Below are 24,482 nucleotides of genomic sequence, written 5' to 3' on the forward strand. Positions count from 1 at the left end.
CTTTAAATGGCTCCACTAACCTCGTTTAAGAGGGCCTCCCCTCCCCCTGACACTTGTGCCGCTGGCGTGTCAAGATGATAATGAATTTAAAGAACACTTATGACTAATATATCAGGTTTTTACCCTTTCGAGAGGCGGCGGACACGCTGGAGCCGAAGCTCCGGTCTGTCGTTGGCATCTGTCTGGCCCAGGCTTTATTCCTCTGACGTGGGTCTGGACAAACAGGATAATGGGATGTCCAATCATGAAAATGTGATTTCCATTGACCGCAGCTTCGTAAGTGAGTCGTAGAAGGGTCTTAACAAATTGGATTTGGTCAATGGATGTGAAAAATACAGGGCCTCTGTGTACATGTGTCAGTGGATCTGTGCTGTCTCTTCCTCACATCATCGGGGCGGAGGGGAGGTCTGTCGCGCCCACTCAGCTGTAACAGCATGTCTACTGTAACTGTAATACATACATCAGATATGTCTTGGCAGGTCTCCCTAATTTCCTGTTCCTAACTGTGCGACTTATATTTTTGTGCCGCTTCGGAGCTCTCACTCCACCCCAGCTTTTACTAAACTTAGAGAGTGGTAAATTGCAGTGATGTCTTTTTCTGTAAAGTTAAAGAGTACTCTGGTTAATTAACAGAAAAAGAATTGTTTTAGAACTGCTTTACTTGTCCTTTAATAAATTTGTGTTTGATTGTATTCAGCGATAGAATCCACCAGTCGAGTCAAGACATTCAGGTCTTTGCTACATTGATCATAGCTTTTGAACTTTCCTACATTTTGTCTAATTGCACCCACAAACTTCAGTATACGTAGCCACAAATCACGAGTGGGACACAGAAGGTGCTCTGGTCAGATGAAACCAACATCAAGCTTTTTGACTTACATGGTGTTTGTGTAGAAAAACCTAACACTGCGTGTCACTTTGAACCCATCCTTGCAGAAAAAATATGGTGGCGGAAGCATCATGCAGTGAGGGAGGCTTTTCTTCTGCACAGATTAATGTGATTCTTCACCAGGAACAGGGGATATGGTCCTAGTTTATTTGAAGATAGATGGAGCTAAATACGGGCTAATCCTTAAAGAAAGGCTGTTAGAGCCTAGAAAAGACTGGGACAGAGATTATTCCCCTTCCAGCAGGAAAATAAGCACAAATGTAAAGCAGGAGCTACAGTGAAAAGTTTAGATTGAAGCATATTCAAAGTCAAAGCCCAGACCTAAATCCAACTGACCAAGACAATCTGAAGCAAGATTTGAAAACTGATGTTCATAGATGCTCCTCATCCAGTCTCAGAAAGATTTCAGTCTGTAGATGTACAAGGCTGGTGGAAACTTGCAGCTATAGTTCCTGTGAAATGGGGTTCTACAAAGTAAGGACCCTCTGGAGGGTATAAGGAGTTCTTACTTCTGAGAGCATTCTAAGCTGAGGAGAACCTAGTCCTTGCTTTGGTTTCTATGCTACAGGCTGTTTTTTGTATTATTTTCATCACGTTATCACGGAGTAATATCAATTTTGAGATCTATTTCAGGAAGTCCTGGTGTAAAATGGCTGTAGTCATAACGTACACTGATCTTTTGGGTCAAAACATAGAAATAAGGAACCATCTTTGGTTATTGTAAAGGGATAGTTACTACACATAATGTCCTCCCTCCATCTGTCATATTTACTAAGGTTATCATCACAATGCAACATGGTTGCTGGTTGAATATGATACCTGTAGAAGATACTGTCTGAAGGTCTTGGTCTCTTGCTCAAGGACAGAAGAGAAGCGTTTTTAGTCTGTTTCAGTCTGGGTAATTATCTGGCAGCCGCCGATGATGCCGCCCCATCAGGCTGCACCTTCCTGAAATTACGTCAAAACTCCCAAACATCCTGGTGTTTCTGTTTGTCACACTGTCATCCTTTTTTTTGTAACTCAAAAGTGAGTGAAAGAACCCACATGTTGAATCTACGTCACCACGGGTTTAAAGGCTGTTCTTCCTACTTCAGTGAAAAGGTTTATATGGATACAGTTAACTTAATGATAATAGAATTTTTTTTATTAAATTAAATATTAAATTTCTATTAAATTATTTTTTTTACTTTTCAAAAACATGGTCATTTCAGATCTTTTCATTGAGAAGCATTGAGTCCTACTGCTAAGAGAAAATAACAACATTTTTCATAGAAATAAACTGATGGCATGCATTCTCTGTCTGATGGGTTTGACATTTTGTCCTCCAGATTTATTGAACAACTGTGTCATTACCTTATGCCAGCCAGGGGTCGTGGACAGTGTGATATTACTGGAAATGTACCCCCCCACCCACCCCCACCCCGTCCCCGTCCCCGGGCTAATTAGAGAGCTCTGAGTTTTTACAGCTTTCTAGCGGCGCTTTCCACTTAGAAAAAACTTGTTGGCCTTGCTTGCATGCGTTTACCATGGAAACACAGTCAACATCTTAGCTGCTTATCGGGTGTTGGCAAGCGGCAAAACATTCATTATTCCCACACATAAATGTGCTGCTTTTTAAGATATATTTATTGAAAAAAAAAATGTTTGCAGCAACTCTGGAGCTTGAAGTGAAGAAAACAGAGGTTAGGATTCAATATGTTCTCTTAACGTTGTGCTGAAATTGGGTAAAAAAATAAGAGTTTAGTGGAAGCACGAAGGAAATGTTGGTGAAATGTTCCTTAAAACATGAGCATCTGTCAATATTAGCGAAGATATTATTAAAATGGGCACGTGTAACTCCAGAAATCAGGACTCAATCAGAATCAAGTCATGTACTCTGAGGGACTTTAGTGCAACATGGCAGCATTGCGGTATAACCCCCCCACACCCCCCCGGCTGCTTTATCGACCTCATGTCAGCCTGTCCAGCTGAGGAACAACTGGGAGAAGTGAAGCTAGGCTACTCTTACTTATTTATGTATCTATTCCTGTATTTATTCATTACCTTGTCAGCTCGCAGTGTGGGTTTCCTTTTGATTCAGCGCTGAGGAGCATCTCAGTCGTCTACGCATTCACTAACGGGAACCAGCCCAGCTATCCAAAAGAAATGGAACGTGTCCTGCCTTAGACCCTTTGGGGTGTTGCTGTTGCTGAGCGCTGCCGAGAGGCTAGCCACGTCTGAGCCTCTCTGCGCACGGCTTTTATTTTATTACATCTCGCCTGGCTATGTTCGACTGTTGCTGCGGGCCACCTGCACAGGTTGGAGCAGCCCGTGTGCTCGGGCTGTTGTCTCCTGCAAACCTGTAAGCACCAGATGTTATGCAGCACTCACAACCCGTTCCTCTGTCTCCTCCGTTTCCCTCTCTCTCCTCGCACACCCTCACATCCCTGCTGTCTGACTGTCAGCGCCTTCCCGGTGTTGGTGTGAGACGTGGCGTCAGGGTGCCGGGCTGCCAGCTTCTGCCGGCTCCCACTGTGACCTCCAGCTCTGCTGCCTCAGCTCCATGTGCCAATGCCACAGTGGGGCACTACTGTGCATTTATAGTGAGCCGACTCCTGGCGCGAGCGGAAGAGCCTTTTCATGTTGCCGGGGTTGGTTTAAATCACGGCGTGTGCTTTAATGGAGGGGAGCACATCCATCCATTAGAAAAGAAGGGTTTGTTTTAATGTTTCCCCCTGATTCTCTTTTGCAGCAGCAGTCACCCACTTTAAATGAATTTAATGTCCATCACTCTTATCAGTCTTACTTGTTATGAAAATCAAATCAACTTCACTTATAAATAAAGGAAGTTCCATCTGAAACATACATTATATGTTTATGGCTACAATTTAAAAGCCAAAGATTTCTTTACATTTATGGGGTTCATATTTATTGAAATAACAAACAAGGAAAATCTAAAAGCTCATTAGAGGTTAGCTGTGCTTTCTATATGATTAAGTTAATTATAGACCCAAAAGTTATCAACTTTAAACACAAAGAGCAAGCAATCAAACCTGTTCACCATAGGGGGATCAGGTGAGCAGGACGCCGCGTCAACCGCGAGGCCGTCGTGTCGTCCATGCAGAAAGACCCCAGGCCGGGATTTGAACCCAGGACCTTCTTGTGCTACCAACTGCACACTTTGCAGCCCACTGAGGAGTTAGTTAAATGGAAATATGGAGCCCAGTTTCTCATAAACTGTCCCCTAGAAGGATGATTCAAGCTGGTCAAATGGTCTGTAAGAATGTAGTGCCAAGGCTATTTTAGTACATTTGTCATCGATCCAAGGTATAAAGATATTTTCCCTGCAGTATATGCACAGAAATAATAATCGTAACAGTCTGGTGATGCTGGCATTTGCGATATTGTCCTGACTTGGAGTTCCCGGACTTGAAAAATAAAAAGTAAATTTTCAAAGACACTACGAGTGTCTTTCCATGTCCTGTAAAATGTCCGTCCAACAGGATTGAATTTGTTTGCTCCTACCGAGGTGATGCACTTCCATCAATGCCACAGTACATTATCTCACAAAATACTGTATCGTACCTCTTATCGTTATTATATCTTTTCATGATAATATCCAAATTGTGCCCAAAGAGTAAATATTTTGTGTGGGCATCATTTTTTCCAGCCTTGCTTTATCTCTCTTGGAGCGTGGAGTTCACCAGAGCTTCACAGGTCACCACTGGAATCTTCTTCCTGTCCTCCAGGACGACGTCGTGGAGCTGGTGGATGTTAGAGACCTTGTTCTCCTCCACCTTCTTTTTGAGGAGACCCACAGATGCTCAACGGAGTTTATCGGGAAACACGATTGGCCCGTCTAGCACCTTCACCATCAGTTTCTTTAGCAAGGCACCTTGGAGGCGTGTTTGGTGCCGTCATCATGTTGGACTACTGCTCCGTGACCTAGTTACTTAAGACCCATCATGATCTGCTTTAGTATGCCACAGTATATGCTGACATTCATGGTTCCTTCTCCGAACTGTAGCTCATCACAGCTGGCAGCACTCACACAGGCCAAACCCATGCATGTCGGGGGATTCTTAATTGCCCTTAGGTGTGGTTTCTACTTTGTATTGCCCGTTGATGTGCTGGCAACCTAACCACGATGTGCTCTGCCCCCTGTGGAGAAAATAAAGCCTTCGAAGATGGATTAATCGATGGATAAATGAATCGAGCTATAATGTACTGGCACAGATTTCAAAGGTATTAGGACGACAGATCAAATCATCCTCAGTCTTACTGTGATCCGTGACGCTGGACACCAGTTAAATCCATGTCAGATTTTTGAGTACTGCCATGTGTTTGTCCCCTCTGTCCCCGGGGTCGGCGCTTCTGCTCTGTGTGCACTGACGAAGGGGCAGTATTGACCAGTTTAGGGATGAGCCGAGGATGAGATGATTGTCTCCGGCGTGCGCCTGGTTGATAAGGAGGCGGCTCATGTCCTTCTTAGCTATCAGGTCCAATAGCCTCTAAATAACCCCGTCTATCCGCTCCGAGGCCCCCGTCCTTCCCAGTTTACCGCGGCCTCAGAAGCTCCTTAGGGAGCGCTGACTCAGGTGACTGGGTTTTAAACCGCATCCCCAGCCCCCTCTCCATCTTCCATGAGGCTAGTGTGACCTTGTCCCCAACCACAGAAACGGAGGAGGGAGGGCAGAGGTGGGTGGGGATAGGGCTAAGCCCTCATTAGCCCAAGCTGAGGCGGGACAGCTCAAGAGAAGTGCACTAATTACCTAACTAACAATGTCCTTGGCGTTCAAGGCTTAAAGGAGCCACTTCGCCACGGGATAATAACCCCGTCACCTCTCTGAGAAGTTCAGGATGGCATTATCATGATCACTTTAAATGATGGACAGAGGGTGGTGTTATTAAGCAGCTATCTGACTGATTGATTTGGCTGCAGTTTCCTAGACTGCTGCATGGTAGTGTTTGTGCAGGATGCATTTTTTTTTTTTTTTTGCAAGAGTCCCAGGGCGATACATTGTTATAGGACTTAACGAACCTTCTTTGTATCTCATTTTCTGTTTTGAAGAAAATCATGGGGCTTTTAGGCACAGATAGCTACCAATTTTAGCAAGATACACCCTAAAAACTCAAGTCTGTAATTAGCCCAAAAAGTCTGAAGTCAAAGTCCAATCAAGCGTCTCCTTGCCTAGCAACCAACGGGGGCTGTTTTGTCTGGGGCCGTTTTCTGAGTCACTGGCTCTCTGTGACTGAGAGGTGACTGGTGAGGCCAGCGTGACGCCCTCAGCACTATCCTTCAGCTTTGCTGTTAGTGTGTGGAAAACAGCTTGGCGACCAAAAGCCTGACATTACAGCAGGAGCCTGTAATCACGGGACTGTAAAAAAACCCAAATCCAGCAGCCGCAAACAGTGTGGCCTCGTCACGGTGGTGGCAGCTAAGAAGCATTCACCGCTTCTTCCCCGTTAAACTGTGCTCACCGTGTCATACCAGACCCCCTTGAAATGTTATTGTGCTTTTAGTGAGGAGACCATTCAAACATTTAAAGGAGATTTTTGTTTCTGAAAAAAAAAAAAAATCAGAACATGCTCTGAACCGCATGCTTTGCAAAAAGCATTTATACCCCTTAAACTTTGTCATGTTACAACTATTTAAATGTTTTATCAGGATAATAGATCAATATACAGTGGTGCATAGTTGTAAAGTGGAAAATAAATGGTACACTGTTTTGAAAAAATTTTTGTGAATAAAAATGTTATGTGTTGCTTGCATTTGTATTCAGGCCCTAGGAGCGAAAACTTTGTAGAACCACCTTTCACAACAATTTTACCACCATCTACCAGCTTTGCACATTTTAAAATTAATTTATTTCCAAATCGACCTTACCAAAAAATGTAATCTCTGTCAGATTGCATGGAGAGCCTTGTAGATCCTCAGAGCTGTACAATGCAACAAATCACGGTCGGCATTGCAATACCAGCGAGCACAAAATAATCAACCTACAGCGATCGGAAACAATTGCTTAGATGCAATATTTGGTATGATATTATGTTTAAAATGGCATGTGTTGATGCTCTGGACATTGATAACATATTTGCCCTGTTGGATTGACTCCAACTGCCACTAATGCCCAGACTTGATTTATGTGGCCAAAACTCACGCAGAGCAGTGGGGTAAAGAGAGACCATTTTCAGGAAATAGTGGGTAGTCAATATTATTGTCATTGCAAGTTTAAGCAATAGCATGAAAGTGTGATACTTTGCTGAAGTCATGCACCACTAGTTAACATCAATTTTCAGTCTAGCCTCATATAACCAGCTGAATTAATGTCTGGACTTTGACTGGGCCATTTTGATCCATACACCCTGATCTAAACCCTTCTATCAGAACCCCAGCTGCATGTTCAGCCATTCACCTGCTGCAAGCTGAACCTCCACCCCAGCTTTAAAACTTGTGCAGCATCTAACAGGTTTTCCTCCAGGATTGTCCCGTATTTACCTCCATCCATCATCCAATCAACTCCGACCAGCTTCCCTGCCCTTGCTGAGGAAAACATGATTCTGTCAACGTCATGTTTCACCTAATAGTTGTCCTGCTGACAGATTCACCCACCTGAAACGGTGGATCTCTGCAGCTTCTCCACAGTTAACATGTGCCCCGTGGTTGCTTGGGTTTACAGTTTAGTGACACTCTTTCCATTTTTTTTTTTGGCAATTGGATTGAACAGTGTTTCTGTGATCTTGAATATTGTTTTATAAGCTAACCTTGCATTAAAGACGTATCCATAGCTTTATCCCTGACCAGTCTTCTGTGTTTATTGGTCTCTTTATGATGCTCTAACAAACCTCCGAGGTCTACGCAGAAAAGCTGCATTTATACTGAGATATAAAATCACACACAGATGGAGTCTACTTGTTAGGAGACTTCTGAAGGTTGTACTGGGTTTTATTTAGGGGTATCAGTGCAAAGGAGGGTGAATAAAGAGACATTACTCCAGAATTTAATTTAGAACCATGCATTATCTTTGTGTTGGTCTATCACATAAAATTACAATAAAATCAGTTGAAGTTTGTTGTTGCAACCTGAAAAATGTTGGGAATGAACAGTTATGCAAGCCACCGCAGCAGTGATATTTAGACGATAAAGCCTGGTTTATTCAGCTCTGAAGCTCTACCATGCACATCGTTTGCCACAACACTAACTACTCGTATCCCAGCGCTGCCATACGCCCCTCAAATGCTAAGCACCTATTTCCCCATGATTATTCCATTTTAATGCAATCAGGATGGTAATCAGATTGCAGATGAAAAACGCCCCCATGGCACAGTTGCATGAGGAGGAGTTTAGAAAGAAATGACACAGCTCCAATCAAATGTTGGTCTGATCTTCAAACCCTCTCTCCTACTCTGGGTCCTGAAGGACACAGCAGGGTCCTTGTGGACGCTTTTGCTTAGGAAGGACCTCGTGTTAAAGTTGTGTGAAAGTAAAAAACCTTAAATTGAGATTGTGTAGCTCTACCATCTGCGTTTTCACGACTAAATCACTGCTAATTTCCAAATATAACATTAGGCGCTGTAGGTTCGACTCTGTAATTTGACGAAACATGCAGACATTCAAGACATGTCGGAGTATTCAGTCGCCGTATTTCTGTGAAGCTGCCATCAGTAACAGAGGTTTAAAAAAAGAGCCATATTAAGGTTTTAAGCTTTTAAACTACTTATGAGTTGTGAATATGTTCATTAATACATCTTAGTGCGTAAGATGAGCAGGGATGAGAGCTGAAAGTGCTGGACGCGGTAGTCTGTCAGAGTGTATTACAGACCTCAGAGCTGGGAGGCAGCTGACAGGACAGCCACCTGTAGCTGCTGAGTGTGTGTGAAGGAGCGTGTTCAATACATCTGAGCGAAGGATCTGCGTGGCGTGTGCTGCTCACATGTAAAAGAACCCGTTTCTTCTTGACTTGGCTAAGCAGTTTGGGCTGTAAAGCTTGAGTTAAAGTCTGGGGCTGCCTTCTCGGTGTGCTGTCACTTCCTCTGTGTGTTTGTTTCAGTCGGGACGGTGATCTCTCTGCAATTATCTCCAACCTGCACCACACCAGACAGCACGGTATGCCCGAAGAGCAGTCAGCCTCCGACCACAGCACCAGTACTCGACACACAGGTAGGAAACCCACAATCTTCCATCATCCTCCTCTTTCTTTTTTCTCCTGTATTCCTTGCTCTTACTTCACGTTACGCCTAATGATATATGCCACTTTTTGTGACTCCCGTTGCACACGTACGTGCTCCGCAACCTGTAATTAACGCTAATTTGTTTAGGCGAGAACTGAAAATAAGCTTATTACTCCTTCCTAAAGGTCGCTCTTAAGTTGATCGCCTAATGTTCTTCCCTGATTCTCTGCCGCACCCCAGGATTTCATGTTAAACCCCCTGTTTTAAATTACCTCAGAATAAATAGCTTTGTTTGCTTTTAATCTGGTTTCATGTGAGCCCAGGAACCATGGTGTGCATGTGTTAGGCTAAGGGCTTTTCTTGCAGCTTACACAAAAGACAGAGTGCATTTAATTACAGCGATCTGTCAAGTAACCTGTTTGGGGGTATTCTACTCTTATCAGTATGTCTGTTCTGCAATCAAAGCTCTCTGTGCTGGATGTTGCCGTCGTATTTTGTCTAGTGTTATAAAGCCTAATTATAAGGATTATGTTTTGCGTTTCTCCCTGTTTGGTCTCTAACAAATATGAATAATTGCTGCAATGTTACACCTGTAAATCTCACCATTGATCCAAGTGATACAATTTTGATTGTATCATAATAATTTAAATTCAATACTCCAAATGTTTTTACAACATATTCAAGTGTATGTGTGTGTGAATATATATAAAACCTGCTGAATTTATTTGAGTTTCAGACAATGGGGAAAATCTTTCCAAATCAACCTGGCCCTATGTGCAAAAAGTAATTGTCCCCTTTATTAAATCAGCAATTTATGACAAACAAATTTTTTCTATTCAATTCAATAAGGGAGAGTCGTCTGCATTGTCCATGGCTTTGCTGCAATCCCTCATACTGAGCAAGCATGAAGCGACAGTGGAAAGAAAAACTCCCCATTAACGGGAAGGAAAACCTCCAGCAGAACCGGGCTCAGTATGAACGGTCATCTGCCTCGACCGACTGGGGGTGACAGAACAGAGACACAACAAGAGAAACAAAAAGCACAGAAGCACACATTGATCCAGGAATCTGTTCTACATTACATGGTAATAGCGGGTGATCTGTCTTCCCTGGATGATGTCACACAACCATGTTTTTTAGGAAATCGGGGCTCATTTCAGTAGCCATCGCCTGGCCTGATCACTGCCAGGCCTGTAGAATAAAGAAAACACTTAACTAGAACCTGTCTGACAGCATGAAGTAGGCAGACACATAAAAAACAACATATCACCCCCAAATCTAAATTAAATTACACTATATATATATATATATATATATTAATATATATATATATATTATAGAATTAATATATATATATATATATATATATATATATATATATATATATATATATATATTAATTCTGGTAGCTTTACCCTCCTATATTGATCCCACTAGCTAGAGGCACAGCTAGTGGCATAATCACCCCAGACCCAACACCTCCATACCCTCTCCCTGTGTGCTCGGCTCCCCTGTCTGCTGGATTAATTGACCATACGGTGCCTGTGATATCAAGTAGGGTGGTAAGAAGGAGGAGGCTATCAGACTGTGTAACCACCAGCTTAGGCAGAGTCTTAGACCCTTGTTTGGGACAGATCCCACCCCACCCCCCCTAAAAAAATCTGTCTTAATCAGCTAATGGAAAAGTACAAACCCTGAAATAGTTTTTTTCTCTCTCTCTAATGAGGGAGGACAAAAGTAGATTGAGGTGGACGTGGGGAGATGATGGGGGCGGCGTATGCTCTACGCCACCCTAAAATCTGCCTGTTTGAGCATTAAACGGAGATTTAACAGGCTGCCTAAGCAGCTCGCTTTGTGTCTGTAAACAGGTCCAATCCGATCAGCCACTGGCTCTAATTCTGTCTGACAGTGAAATTAGACACAAATTTTCAGACACACAACTAATGCATAGCGATAAAGAGGCGTGCCTACGCAGTCAACACAGGCTCAACATCGCATCCAAACCCATAGGTGGGTGAAACATGTATGAAGCACAAGAGATGGGGGAGGTATTAAAACCAGCTTCCTGCTATCATAACATGAGCCCTGAGTCGACTGCCCTGCTTGGCCTGTCTACCTGAAGCGTTCGCCAATGAACTGAGCACGGATAGGTTAAGAGTCTGAAACAGGGCGAAAGGATACTGATGGAAGACACATTTGGAAATCAAGAGAAAAACGAAAGCTGATGAGTGAGGTGGAGGTACAGGCAGGAGGGCGGGCTGCAGCTATGGCGGAGGAACGTTCAGTGTGTTTGTGTGTGCATGTCAGGGGTCAGGAGCAAAGGGAAGCAGGCTTGCCGGGTTGTCTCTGCGCTGGAGTGGGCCATTAATTAAATCTGAGGGACAGACAGGAGGGCTGCCTCCCTCCCTCCCTCCTCTTCCGCGCTCCATCCTTTGCTCTCTCCCTCCACAGCCACTGGCTTTTCAGACAGGAGTGAGAAAGAGGTGGAGGGAGCAGGGCGCCGACGCTGAGAGTCTGGCTGCCTGTGGAGTCTGTAAACTGTGGCTCTGCGGTCAGACCGGAGACTCAAAGAGGCAGATAAGGTGTTTTCGGGCCGCCGCTCGCTCCCTCTCCCTCTCTCTGCACGCTCAGGCTCCCAGAGGCAGTTACAGCCTGTCGGCGTATGTGTGTGTGTGTGTGTGTGTTGGGGGGGGGGGGGTGGAGCTGGTAACTGCGGCGGTTTGGGGCACATTTTTGTGTGTGTTGGTGCATGTGCACCTTGCCCTAAGTGGTTTTTAGATGTTTGCTTGCGTGTGCTTCTGCAGCTCGTCATGTTCATCATAGGCTTCTTCAATTGGAATTGAAGAAGTCCCCCCAGCTAGTTATTGTTTGCTGAGCGTAGAAAGGAACTTTTGCATCAAAGCGAACACAAAAGGATCAGGGGCGATGTTTGACTTGGCGTCACCAAAGCACACGGGAAGCAGCGGTTATAAATATTTAAAAAGATTGAACTGCCTAACAGAGGTGCAAGTGAGCTGCTATATTAAAAAGCCTATTACTGGAAAAGGATGCAAAAGTTGTTACAAGTGATTCATGTATATATATATGTATATAAATACAAAGTTGTGAAAATAACAGTACCGCAGATAGGTCATTGCATTTAAAAGACCTAAATAAAATCTGCCCTATTATTAGTTTAAGATGCTCTTAAAACTTGTGCACAGTATGATGACCAGTGAATTATGAGTTGCTGGACAGGAGCATCTCTGTGCACATTGGGTATGCATGCAGCAGCTGAAAGCAAGGAGGAAAGGTTAATGCTGAGAGGGTTTTTTGAGAAAAAAACTGACATATAAAGCAGTAACGCAGGATTCTTCTTAACTTTTCTTACTGTTTAGCTGTTTTAAGAATTAAACTTGTCTGAATGATGATCTACAAGTTTTTAAAAGTAGGTAAAAAACAACTATACTTGTATAGGAAGCTTTACCTGCTCCTACAAAAACATGCAAATCCTGACGACGGAGATAATGGTCTCATTAATATGGCTTCCTTCCTTTTCATGCCTGAACCCTTCTTTTTCACACATAGAAACAACTTAGTTATAGTTACAAAGAGATACAGGCTACAGTTTGGTGTCAATGCTGCAGTAAGATCCAAATATAGCATCTATAATGTTCTGAACACAGTTTTGTTGCACATTTGATGGCCGCACTGTGCAGATGAGATTAAACGGCTTACATTTTGAGATGTACCCATCAGATTTTTCTGACCAAAACAATTGTTGCTTTTCTTGAAATTCTAAGCCTGCCGATTGCAATTTTGACCAATTCCATTCTTTTACCTGAGGACTATAACACATGACGAGAGGAAAAGAGCAGTCTACAACATAAATAAATTGTCCCAGCAGCTTCTCCAGGTAACTCAACAGAAGGAAAAGCAAAGATGACTGGATATTATGTAGAGTTTGTGATTCACGGCGATAACGGGACATCAGCACCTGCCTTCCCTGTGCTACATCTTTCAATCGGGTCTTCAGCTGGAAAATCGGCAGCGTTCTGCGTCCCCTCCTCACATCTGATAAGGCTAATATGTGGCAGTATTTAAAGGTGACATGTTGAATTTAATAGTTTACAGTCATTCCAAAATACACGCCAGGGAGAGTGCCATGATTCCTCCTCATCAGAATCAGACTGGCAAGAGTCTGAAATGTAAGGCATATATTAAAAATGTATTTATGTGCATACAAATAAGACCATTTACCCTATTAACATGTTAGACAGAATGAAAATGTTAAATTAAAATGAATAGAGCATAAGCAGGTTTATGGCAGAATAGCAGCAGAAACCAGTAAATATAATCATGCAACACATGTGGCCCAAAAAGCCGTTTTACTTCATGATGTGATTTAAGTGAAAAACAACCCACATGTGCCTCAACTTTAACCAAATAAACATCAGGTTAAAATCCTCCCAAAAGCTTTAAAATGCTATAAATTCAATTTAGTAACAATACAACATCTCAAACCTGTTAAGGCTGATGACAATACCACATGTATCCTATGTGGTCAACATTATCAGCGCAGTAATGCAAATAAATTATTTTAAACTTGCATATTCAAATTAAAGATATAAAAAACAATTGATATGGGTGTGGGGAGATATAGCATATTGTTTACTAATTTTGACGATCATCTGGCTCCTCAAAATAAAGTTACAAAAGCAAGTTTTTGTTGCAAAGCATTTTATTCTGTTGTTCTGGTTGATGAAAGGCCGGACAACACTGTTCCTGCTGTTTTTACTATGGTTATGTTGTCTTATCCTCTAATAAGCCCACAGCAGGAGAGAGAGAAGCATTTGTATTCATTAACTCTGAAATCCAATAAAACACCTTAGACTGAAAGAACTTGACTTCAGGGCAACGTCAAAGACCATGAATCAGCAATCCTGTTTTCTACAGCTATAGTCACACAGATCAGGGGAGCTACTAGGGTCTGCTTGATCTCTCAATTTTAGGACTAAGTAACTTCAACAACAAAAAAAAGTGAAATTAAAGTGTGTCGCAGTCTAGACAAAGTAAAATAGGACTGAAATGATTCCTTGAATGATTGGAGTACCTTGATTCCTAAAATTCGTCATGACAAATGATCTACCTCGAGGCTTTGTTAAATGGTGTTTAACTATTCAGTGCACTGCTACAGCCGGATGCATATCTGGTTGCACAGCTCTCTCCCTTCTGCTAATGTTAGCCAACGCCGCTGATACGTTTACGACAAGTCATGCAGTTTTCAGCTGTAGAGGTAGATGGCGAAGGGCTAAAAAAGCGTTGAGAAAACGATGGAGAGTTGGAAAAGAGTGGGGTCAGTTCAAATGTAAAAGAAAAGAAAAAACAGCGCAGTACGTGTTCTGCTAAACTGAATTAACATTCTGCTACACCTGAGCAGGAAACGGACAGGTGTGGGGAACAACAAAGCAGAGCACCTTCACTAAGAGCAAGTTCCCCAACAAACCTGCAGAGACATTTCAGACCTGTTAGAGGAGAGTTTAGTTCTGGTCCTGTTCAGTGGATTTGTTTGTAGATTTTTATTAATTTGTGCAATAAAAAAACAAGAGAGAACGTTGGCACTTAAGTACAATACTAGGGTTTTATTTTATTAGGATAACATTTTGCTTTCTGTTGTTGAAAAAAAATCTCTTTAAAAATCAAGAATGCAATATGCAAATGACATTTTTTGGTTTGTGACCATTTTCACCACAAAGGTAACTAGCTCTGTATTGAGGTTAAGGCAGGCAGTAGGAGTTGAGCTTTTGACATGTTAATCTGCTACTTGATTAAATAGCAGATGGTTCCTTTGCTTCAAACGTTCAAGTGTCTATTAAAGACATGTCATGTTATTGCATTTTAAGCAATAAGATGTTGATAAAAACGGAACTGAATTATTTGTTTACCTCAAAATTAAAACTTGCATTTTCCTTTTTATGCCTTTCTATCACTCATGAAAACAGCTTAAATAGTTTTAAATTAAATATCTGCAAAATATGGCCATTTTTTCCCCGATCATTCAATTAATTAAAGTTTGTACTGTATTCCCAGCCACATTCCAGTCTTTTTCCTTTAGGAATATTTCTTTTATGATTTTTTTCACTGGATCTTGGACAATTCTTCATTGTTTTCCCAGGAGATGCTAATAGCCGTTAGCCAGTTCCTTGTTTTAACCTCTGCTGAGCATGCGCAGTAAGTACTTTCCGTGATATTGTAAATAAACAAAAAAAAGGCTTTATATACTAACAAATTGAGCAAAAACAAAGCATAAAACATCAAAATAACAACTAATGCGCCAGCAGGACGTGATAATCTTTGATAAAAGCTTTGTATGCAACCAGAGCGAGCTACTGACATATAAATGGAAAGAAAGTTAAATAATGTGGCTATGCACCTTTAAAAGTTTTCCATCCATCCCAGTTCATTCGTTAGTCGTATTGTAGGTTACATATTCGAATCCTGACCGCCGAAGAAACGTCTACCATAAACTGATATTAAAGTTTTGTATTTGTGCTTTAAAAACGGACATAAACGGATTGAGAACCATATAAATTTGCGCTTGGGAAAGTATTGAATTTGGCCATGAAAATATTGCATTTTACTGTTTGATTTGCACATGTTGTGATGGTGCATCCTCCTCTCAGCATGATCAGAGGCGCCTCTAGCCCCCGCTCCGTCGGCCAGCACCATCCATCCCTCCCCCGCTCTCTTCCCACTCCCTCTCTCAGCTGCATCGGCCCGTAAGCCAATCAATGGCAGGGCTTTCAGGGCCGGCGGAGGCCCCGGCGCACGGAGGGGGATCAATAAGTTATTAGCACCATTCTGTCAGCTGTAATGTGGAGATTGATCGGGGGGCAGTGGCTGGCGGCCCACCCCCCGTCCCCACCTGTCACACCCCCGCCCCTCTGCTCCTCAGCTTCACACAGTCCGCTCTCCTCCTCTCCCACCTCCCTGGACTGATAAAGATGACAGATTAACAGCGTAAGAGAGGAATTAAGGAGTCTGGCTGTCGGCACTGTCAACAAGCTCTATGGGATGGAGAGAAGGAAGGAGGGCAACTGACGTTTGAAGGAGAGGAGGAAATGAAAAACAAAAAAAGAAAAAGGATTGGGAATTGCTCCTTTGCCCGTCGATTTGCCCTGGTGGTGTCAATTGAAAGTAGTTCTTGACTTTTCCTCCTTTCCTGATCATGCTGTCTCTTACTGAGAGAAACAGCAAGGAAAGAGAACTTTGATTAGCTCACAGAAAGCAAAGTCAGAACATGCCTGAAAAAGTTACCATGTAGAGCATTCTTACAAGAATGATAATACTTTTGCACTTAATATTTTCCTATTTTGACAGTGAAAATTACAGGTTTGAAGCTAAAACAGAATTCCTTACTTTACAACCAATAATTCTACAGTAAAACTTAGGAAATGGGAAAAGGTGCGGGGTTGGAAACTTAACTCTAAGCTGTGTCATTGGGGGTAAAATGGTTTGTGTAGTTGCCTGCAAAGCTCTTGGTTTGGCATTAAAAGGAAGCGCTGGCGCTCTAAGAAGCCCCATTTAATTGGCTTTAAAAGCTTTCCGCCCTCAAATCTCTGGCCCTCGGGCACTTGCTCAGGAGACGCGGCGTCTTGAGTGAGGTCGACTCAAGAGACGACTAGACTTTGTGTGTTTGATCATGAGAGGCACTGGATGTGGATGTGAGTGTGTGTCTGTTTGGTAGAAGAGGTTTAACTAATGGGGACTTGCTAATACAATAGATGGAGACCATCACTGATTCTTTTCCTTCTCTGTTTGAGAATGGGCTGGTGAACTTATTGTACATACTCTGGAAAAAAACATGACGGATCATAAAAATAGATGACAGAGAAAGAGGGATTGTCACATGCATTAAGGGTATGTAGACATGCTTTTATCCATTAGAGCACCTTTTTTCTCCTCAATCTCTATTGGATGCTATAAGGACTGTATATCCTTAAGACCTGAGATGAAACATCAAACAGTGGATCATTAGTGAACTTCGTTCTTTTCTCTGTTTCTTTCTGAATCATTCTCCCCGTTTTCCACACCAGGACCCCTTTAGGAGCAAAACAAAATCCAAAGATCCCCAGTCTTTTCCTCTTTCCCCTTTCTTTCTGTGTCTTTATCTACTCAGACGTTGTAATCAGTCTTTGTTGAGTTTTCTATGGGTGTTATTTCATAAAGTCAGCCTTTTATAGGTATTTTTTATACAGAAAGTAAACAGAATAGTACAATAGAAAGACAACAAATAAGTTCAGTTGTGAGGTAGAAGCAGCTGGAGATGTAACAAGTTGGTAACAACTCAGCAAAGATGTCAGGGATCATAATTTTTCTAGATTGTCACATTATTTCATGCCACCTGATTGGATAAAGGTGTATTGCTGCCTTTAACACAACTTTCCTAGTTTCCAATATCTTAATTGCGGATCTTTATGTTTCTACAGCATAATCCTTACATTTAGGTGAATAATGACTCAACAACTTCTTTCTGTACTTTTGGGACTGTGTGTACCATACATATTTATCTAACCTAGACCTCTATGCATTTTCAGGACATGTTAAAATTTTCAGTGGCATGTCGGACATAAATAGGCAATAAATATGTTATGGTGATGCCAGTGCTAAAAAGTTTATGTAAATGCCACAAAAATGTAGCAGTGACTTCAATCAATGGCAGGGTATTGTTACTTAATCTCATGCTACACTATGCATACGCTCTGTCTGCACATATGAAGATTTACTCATCTTGGTATGATGATTTCATGAAATGGCTGACATTCCTTTGATGTTTCATTAATTTTCTTATAATTTTCAACTAATAACAAATTGAAAACTCCAGGATTTTCAGACTGTGTTTGAACTTTCTACTTGGTCATACAATCACTACGTATCGAAAAAGAAAGAAACAAGACGTTGGCAACGTGGCTAACTGGATATGCCAACTAGATGAACAGTTTGAAAGCAGCTACTAACGACTTTAAAGGTGCATAGCCACGTTATTTGACTTTTTAGAATTTATACGTCAGTAACTCACTCTGGCTCCATACAAAGTTTTTATGAAAGATTATCATGTCCTGCTAGCGTATTAGTTGTTATTTTGCCCTTTTACGCTTTGTTTTGGCCATCTCCCAGCAAATTAATGGAAACAATGAAGAATATTTCAAAATCCAGTGAAAAACTGCAAAAAAAATACATGATTCCAAGAGGGAAAACACTGGAATAGCCCTGGGAATACAGTATGAACAATAGTGTTCACTGAAGCGGACGTTCACTCAGAATTGATTGATGTGAGTAAATGTTCTCATTTATACTGTGATAAAAGTAATAGCAATGCGCTTCTTAGTCTCTACAGTCTTAAGTACAAACAACATTATGAATAGATCGATTGATTGATTGGTTCTTACTTTGATGCTTTGTTCCCGTTTCTGTTTCTGAATGGGTAATTAATTTCTCCTTGATGTTCTGATATGAGGCTCTTAGAGTTGCTGTAGATCAGTTTATTTAAATAAAATTTACGTCGAGGCATTTCAGTGGGTCAGGCTCGGTCCGGCATTATTTTATTTAGTTTATTGATTTATTTGTTGCCATATGAGAGTTCTGATTGTTCTGTTGTACTGCCGTCTGTTTATATCTACTCATCTCGCCCTTAGTGGGGCTATATTTAGGCTCTTAAAGGACTACCAACACACTATCAGGATGGACGCTTGGTGTATATAACCTTATTTTATCATGATCAAATGTTTTTTGGTCTTTTTTTGTAAGCATATAACGTGGCTATGTACCTTTAGGCTTCTTTAAGTTTTTTTTATTTGGTAAAGTGAGATATTACATAAATTTATGTAGGTAGCTGTAATGATAATAATAGTAAAGGTTCTCAAAAAATGAGGCAGCCTTTCCTGCAGAGGTGATAGTAGTGTGAGGAAAAAACATATGAAGATTAAGAAATCAAAAATATTTAAAATATACCTTCAGTGTTTGTAATACAGGTGATGAGTTTTGTCACATTTTTTAGTAGGGAATTTAATGCATGTACTATTGTTCTTTTTTTCGTGTTCGTTTTCTGCACTGATGCACTTTGAAGAACATTTGGAGAAAAGCATTTTAAAATAAAGAGGCTTTAGATATTACATATAGGACCAGTCCCAGCCACCTTCGAAATTTTTGTAGGGTTAAAAAATCTAAGTGCTCCAGCAATACTACCAGAGGGAAAAGATGAGTTCCTTACATTTTTTAGGTTATCGTAAAGAATCTGAAAACCCCTTGTACTATGAAATTTTGTCAAGGTCTGGTTATAGTTTTTGATTTAACTCTACAGGGATATACTTAGCCTTAGTTCAAGATAAAAAGTAACTTATTTAAATGCATAAGCACAACTTTTCACAAATTAAAATGCAAACAAGTTTGTAAACTTTCACTTAAAATGAGAACTTCCAAGATGGCTGCTAAATTCACAGCTTTTCCTGCTTGAAGACAGACGAGTCTTTGACAGCGTCACGGACCATATATACCAAACTGTGCCGGCTTCAGCTTTGTGACTAAAATATGTTGCGTTTTTGTTTTTTTTATAGCTCCTTTTTTATTATTATTTTTGCATGCTGTTTACACATGCTGTGCAAATGATGAAAAATTGCTTTGTAGAAAAGGAGAGAGTCTGAGGAATCATTCTCCTCGAGGGTGGAAAAATCACCCCGCTCCTCCTCCCCTCCATCCCTAAAAATATGCATCGAGAGGTGAGAAAGAGAAGAAGCAGTTGCTGTCGTGGCTTGGCTGCATTTGTGCAGGAAGAAACAGAATAGTTGGAAGAAAAAAAAAACGAGAGGTGCACTAGAAATAAAAGAAGATAGAGGGAGGAGTGACAAACGGCTCTTTCCTTCCTGCCGGCGCTGAGCGCAGTGTGCTCTGCATCCCCTACCTCCGCTGATTAGGCCTGTATTGATTTGAGGCGTGTTTGAGGGGGATGGAGGTGAGGAGGACGGGGGTGGGGGGGAGGAAGAGAGGGAGATGAGAGGGGAGGAGAGGAGGAGACGGCGGTGGGGGTTCTGTAATTGTACACTAGATGCTCCTCTTTGGTGGCAGGGGGGGGGACAAGAGGAAGGAGGAGGCGAGTGTTAATGGGAGGAGAGACGAAGAGCTCCTGATGGGAGCAGGGCTCAGACACATCTAGATGGGAGTAGAGGGACACTGAAGCAGATGGAGAAATTATCATTTATCAGGGGAGAGTAAGAGAGGCAGCGTGGAGTGACAAAAACTGAGAAATTCAGGATTTAGCTGCAGCGTCATCGGACAGAAACTTCCAAGGAAGAGAAGAGACACAATGCAGTTGCGCATTAGTTAGGTCAGAGACTTTTGTTCCAACATCTGGAAAAGGAGGAGGAGAGGAGAGGATAGGCGATAAAAGTTCACTTCATACTGATGGATAGAGACATTGGAGAAATCACGGGGAAACAGAGCCCTTCCACCCGCCTCAAACAGAGCAACACACATGTGAATTAGCTGGAGAGATCTGTCATCCTCACCGGTACAGGCTTCCTCCTCATCACTGACAGAACAGGCACATCTCCAGCTGCCCCGTGGCTCGCTTTACCTCCTCCATTTCTCTTTCTCTCCAACCATCACTCTCCCCCTTTTGCATTTCCACAGCAGCAGCCATGTGTGCGGGTACAAAACAGGACAAAATATCAACATCAAGCGCGCTCTTTTGTCTTTTTTTTTCTGACTGCTCTCTCTGTCTTACATTCACAGACGAACTTCTAGGCAAACGGAGAAGCTTCTCTCCCAACAGCAGCAGCAAGTGTCCCTCAGACAGCAAGAAGTCACGCAGTGTTTCGCCAAAAGGTAAGATTTATGTGTCACGAGACAAAAGTAAACGAGTTGTGAGTCATTCAGTGGGGGAAAATGTTTTACTTGAAGAACTATCAAGAAGGTGGGTTTACGTGAAACAGCAGTTCGGGGAGTGGCACAGAGCAAGTCTGATGTTTGATGTTCCTTCCTGTTGGAAAGGGAGGCGGTTTGAAATGGAAAGCAACATGCAGCAGCTTCCCCATCTAAACTATGTCCTGAAACGCACCGATCACAGATTTTGTGGCAGGTTTCAGATCACTGATTTTGTAAAGGTCTGACCTGCTGATAACAATTTAAGGTTATCACAATTTCCCTTAAAGAGCCACACGTTACAACTAAATGCTTATTTTTCTTATTGCTTTTGTTTTAAATAAAAATGGAACTCTTAAATACAAAATAAAAGACAAAACCCTCTCGGCATTACTTAAAATCTACAAATATCAAAAATAAAAGCTTTGTTGAGCTTGACATTTTAGAGAGAATGCTTCGATTTACTGTTAGGTGATATATTTTTACATCATTTATTGTAAGTATTCTAGAGCCTTAAGAAGATTTCTGTCATGATCAATCATTATAACAGGAGCAGAAATGATGTCACACTGTGTTTGTGTGGGAGAGAGAGAGAGGTAGAGAGAGAGAGCAGGCGTTGTTCCACAGCTCTGCATAGGATTTCACTTCTTTGAAGCAGTTTAGCACTTTATATCTGTGAAAACTGCAGCTTTGCTCCAACAGATTCATCTTTCCTGCAATCTGCTGAAGTCTACGGTTGACTTTCTAACAGTTTCTTACACCTTTTGTTCCTCTTCTGACCTTCACCTCATCGATACTGAAAACGGCTAACTGATTCTTCATTCTGCAGTCACAACTTCTGCCTCCGGGAGTGTTGTTTTCAGCATGACTTGTTACAGCTTACGTAGAGTGCATTCAGTGAATGGGAAAAGAAAAGATCAGATATTTTGTTTCCGACCAGCCAATCACCGGCGGTCAAGCATAAAATCGTCTGATTTTATGTGTGCACTTCCACTCCCTCTGAAGCTTTCGTAACTTTTCCTTCTCGTGTGGATAGCACAGCTAGAGTTACAGATTAGTATTTTAGCTTCATTTTCGAGCAGCACAGCATTTCCCTAATCGAACAGCGTTTTTTTGTGTCATGTTTTGGTGCTGGTTTTAAATAGCACGACATTTGTGGCTGTTACAACCATCTCACCTTGGTTAAACCACAACCCCTCTGTAGTGCTGCAGTCCCGCCTCTGTTCTCTATTATTTATATCCCCCCAGCCCCCCCCCCACCCCTGTGTAGTGTGAAACTAGCCAGCCGGCGTGAGGCCATCACGGCCACAGAGCCCTGTCCCCGTTGACTAGAGGAGGACCTCTCAGCTGATGCATTATACAGCAGGCGAAAGCAACAGCAGCTCGCCGCACACCCAGCCTTATCAAACATGCACTCCACCAGCCTTCTATAAAGGTTTTTTTGTGCAAGATTTCATCACCTCAAAGTAACTGTGTAAGTATTGATTGGCTTTGAGGTCCTGTTGGGTCCCCGTTCTGACCTCTGCCCCCTGGATGACCTGTGTGACCAGCCGCAGTCCTGTCTGGAGCCTCTTTCTCTGTGCATAGAGGCACTCGTTCCTGGCCGTTTTAGTCCCACTCAGACACAAGGCTGCTTCTGAAAGATGCATAGGGTTAGTTATTGGTTGCGGGGGAGTCTGTTTGTTTAGCGTTGTGTGTGTCTGCGCACTCTGCCACAGCTAGCTTCCTTTTCTAAGGCAAATGGTGCGTGTGTGGTTTTATTTAGCATCTCATGGAGCGTATGGATCACTTTCTGGTTTTTAAATCAAACATTCCCCGTATTGAATTTGCACCCCCCCCCCTATTGGTGAATAATCATATAAAAAAAGTGGAGATAGAGCAGGCTTAGTTTCTATGCGTGTGCAGCCTGCTGCATCCAGGCCTTTAAAAAAAATGATGCTGGTGTTGTGTCTTAACCTTTTAGCTCTGTCCACACCCAAAGCCTTATTCGACACCTGTTTATGAGTTAGATTTGCCCTTACATCTACATGCCCTGAGGTCTGGCGACAGACGCTATCTTTTAATGACTAATGCAGGTGAAGAAATAGACTGGAGGAGAGTTTCAGAGAGAGAGAGAGAGAGAGAGTAGCGTGTGGATGGAGCCATGCCGCTGCGTAAATGATGTCTGTTTTCCTTTCAGCTGCAAAGTCGGCACCCACCGCTGTGTTTAGAGAGAAGGAAAACTTTAGACAGGCACAGACTAGTCGCACACACGCGTGCATGCAAACACACACACTTTAGGACCTTGGGTGGATTAGCGGGAGCTCGGCGGCGGAGACAGAGTTGCTTGCGTGTTTTTGCTTCCTGCCCTCAGCACCTCCACCTCCGCTCCTCAGCGCCACTCCTGCTCGCCTGCCCGGGGCCAGACTCAGGTTTCAATAAGGAGGAGGGTGGTAAAAATAACCCCAGCTTTCCCTCTGCTTCTCCCTCCTCCGCCTCATCTTCTATCTCCTTCTTCTAACTCCTGAACCACCTTCCCTTGTATCCCCCCCACCACCTTCGCCTTAGATCACGTTACTATTGACAGAAAGGGGGAGGAGGGAGGTCAGAGAGTGAGCGAGAGAGAGAGAGAGATTAACCGTGAGGGCTGACAGCTCTGTGGATATCATAGACAAAATCATTTACACTGCACCACTTTGATGCATTCGCATAGATTTTATTCGTATGGTTTATTTGTATTTCCCTCGTTTACAATTAAAATCCAGTGTTGCACCGTGGGTATGCAGAGTTCACGGCTTCGTGTCAGAGAAATCAGGAGTTCATCACGTTGTCAGTCTCAGACTATTATCAGTTTATCGCTCTGTGTATATAACTTCATGTCAGGCGAGAAAAATGTGTAGAAACTTCTGAAGGAGGCTTCAGTCGTAATATAAATGTCCAAAGTACAACGTGTTAGACCTGAAAACATTGTTTCCTGTTCATTTTCTACTTTCTCCTTGATCCAGACCTTTGCAAATAGCCCAAGTTTTACTGTGTCAATAAAATGCATCTTTACACGAGCCCCCCCCCCCCCCCCCCCCCAATAAAAGAACTACAGGTATTAAGGTACTGGTATATTAATAGGTTCAAATCAGTTCTATGTAAGTCAATTTAGCATATAGTTAGGCCCCTCCCACACATGTTGCTGCTGAAGGAAGACTGCAACACTTTTCCTTAACAAGAAACGTTTGAAAAGTTAAAAAATTGTCCAAAAAAATCTACAAAGTTGGGTCCAAAAACTCAACTTTGAGTTTCATAACATATATTGTGGATGAACCTTGATTTGGACAGGAGGTCTTATCCCAAATAATAGGTCAAAATCTGTTTTTTCACTTTGATTTAGCGGAAGCTTAGGTCTCAGTAAGTTGTTGGCTGATAAGCAGTGAAATAATTAAATTGAAGAGCATTTTCTTAATAGTTTTAGGTGAGTTATGAGTTAGTTACCATGATTGGGTGCAAATTTAAACTGTCCTCAGATGTGTTTGATAACCCACAACAAATCAACAACGATCACTGGTGGTTATTTAAG

The 24,482-nt window shown here is 42.2% G+C and overlaps 1 protein-coding gene across 1 annotated transcript in view; it reads left to right on the plus strand.

Annotated features, from left to right (window-relative positions):
* samd11 (sterile alpha motif domain containing 11) overlaps nt 1-24,482 on the plus strand; it is a 65,015-nt gene that overhangs the window by 18,835 nt on the left and 21,698 nt on the right. Inside the window, 2 exon segments of the mRNA XM_021320514.2 lie at nt 8,920-9,029; nt 20,807-20,899. Coding sequence (XP_021176189.2) covers nt 8,920-9,029; nt 20,807-20,899 — 203 coding nt within the window.

The sequence above is a fragment of the Fundulus heteroclitus genome, chromosome 1 (genome assembly GCF_011125445.2).
Source record: "Fundulus heteroclitus isolate FHET01 chromosome 1, MU-UCD_Fhet_4.1, whole genome shotgun sequence".
Classification (NCBI taxonomy): Eukaryota; Metazoa; Chordata; class Actinopteri; order Cyprinodontiformes; family Fundulidae; genus Fundulus; species Fundulus heteroclitus.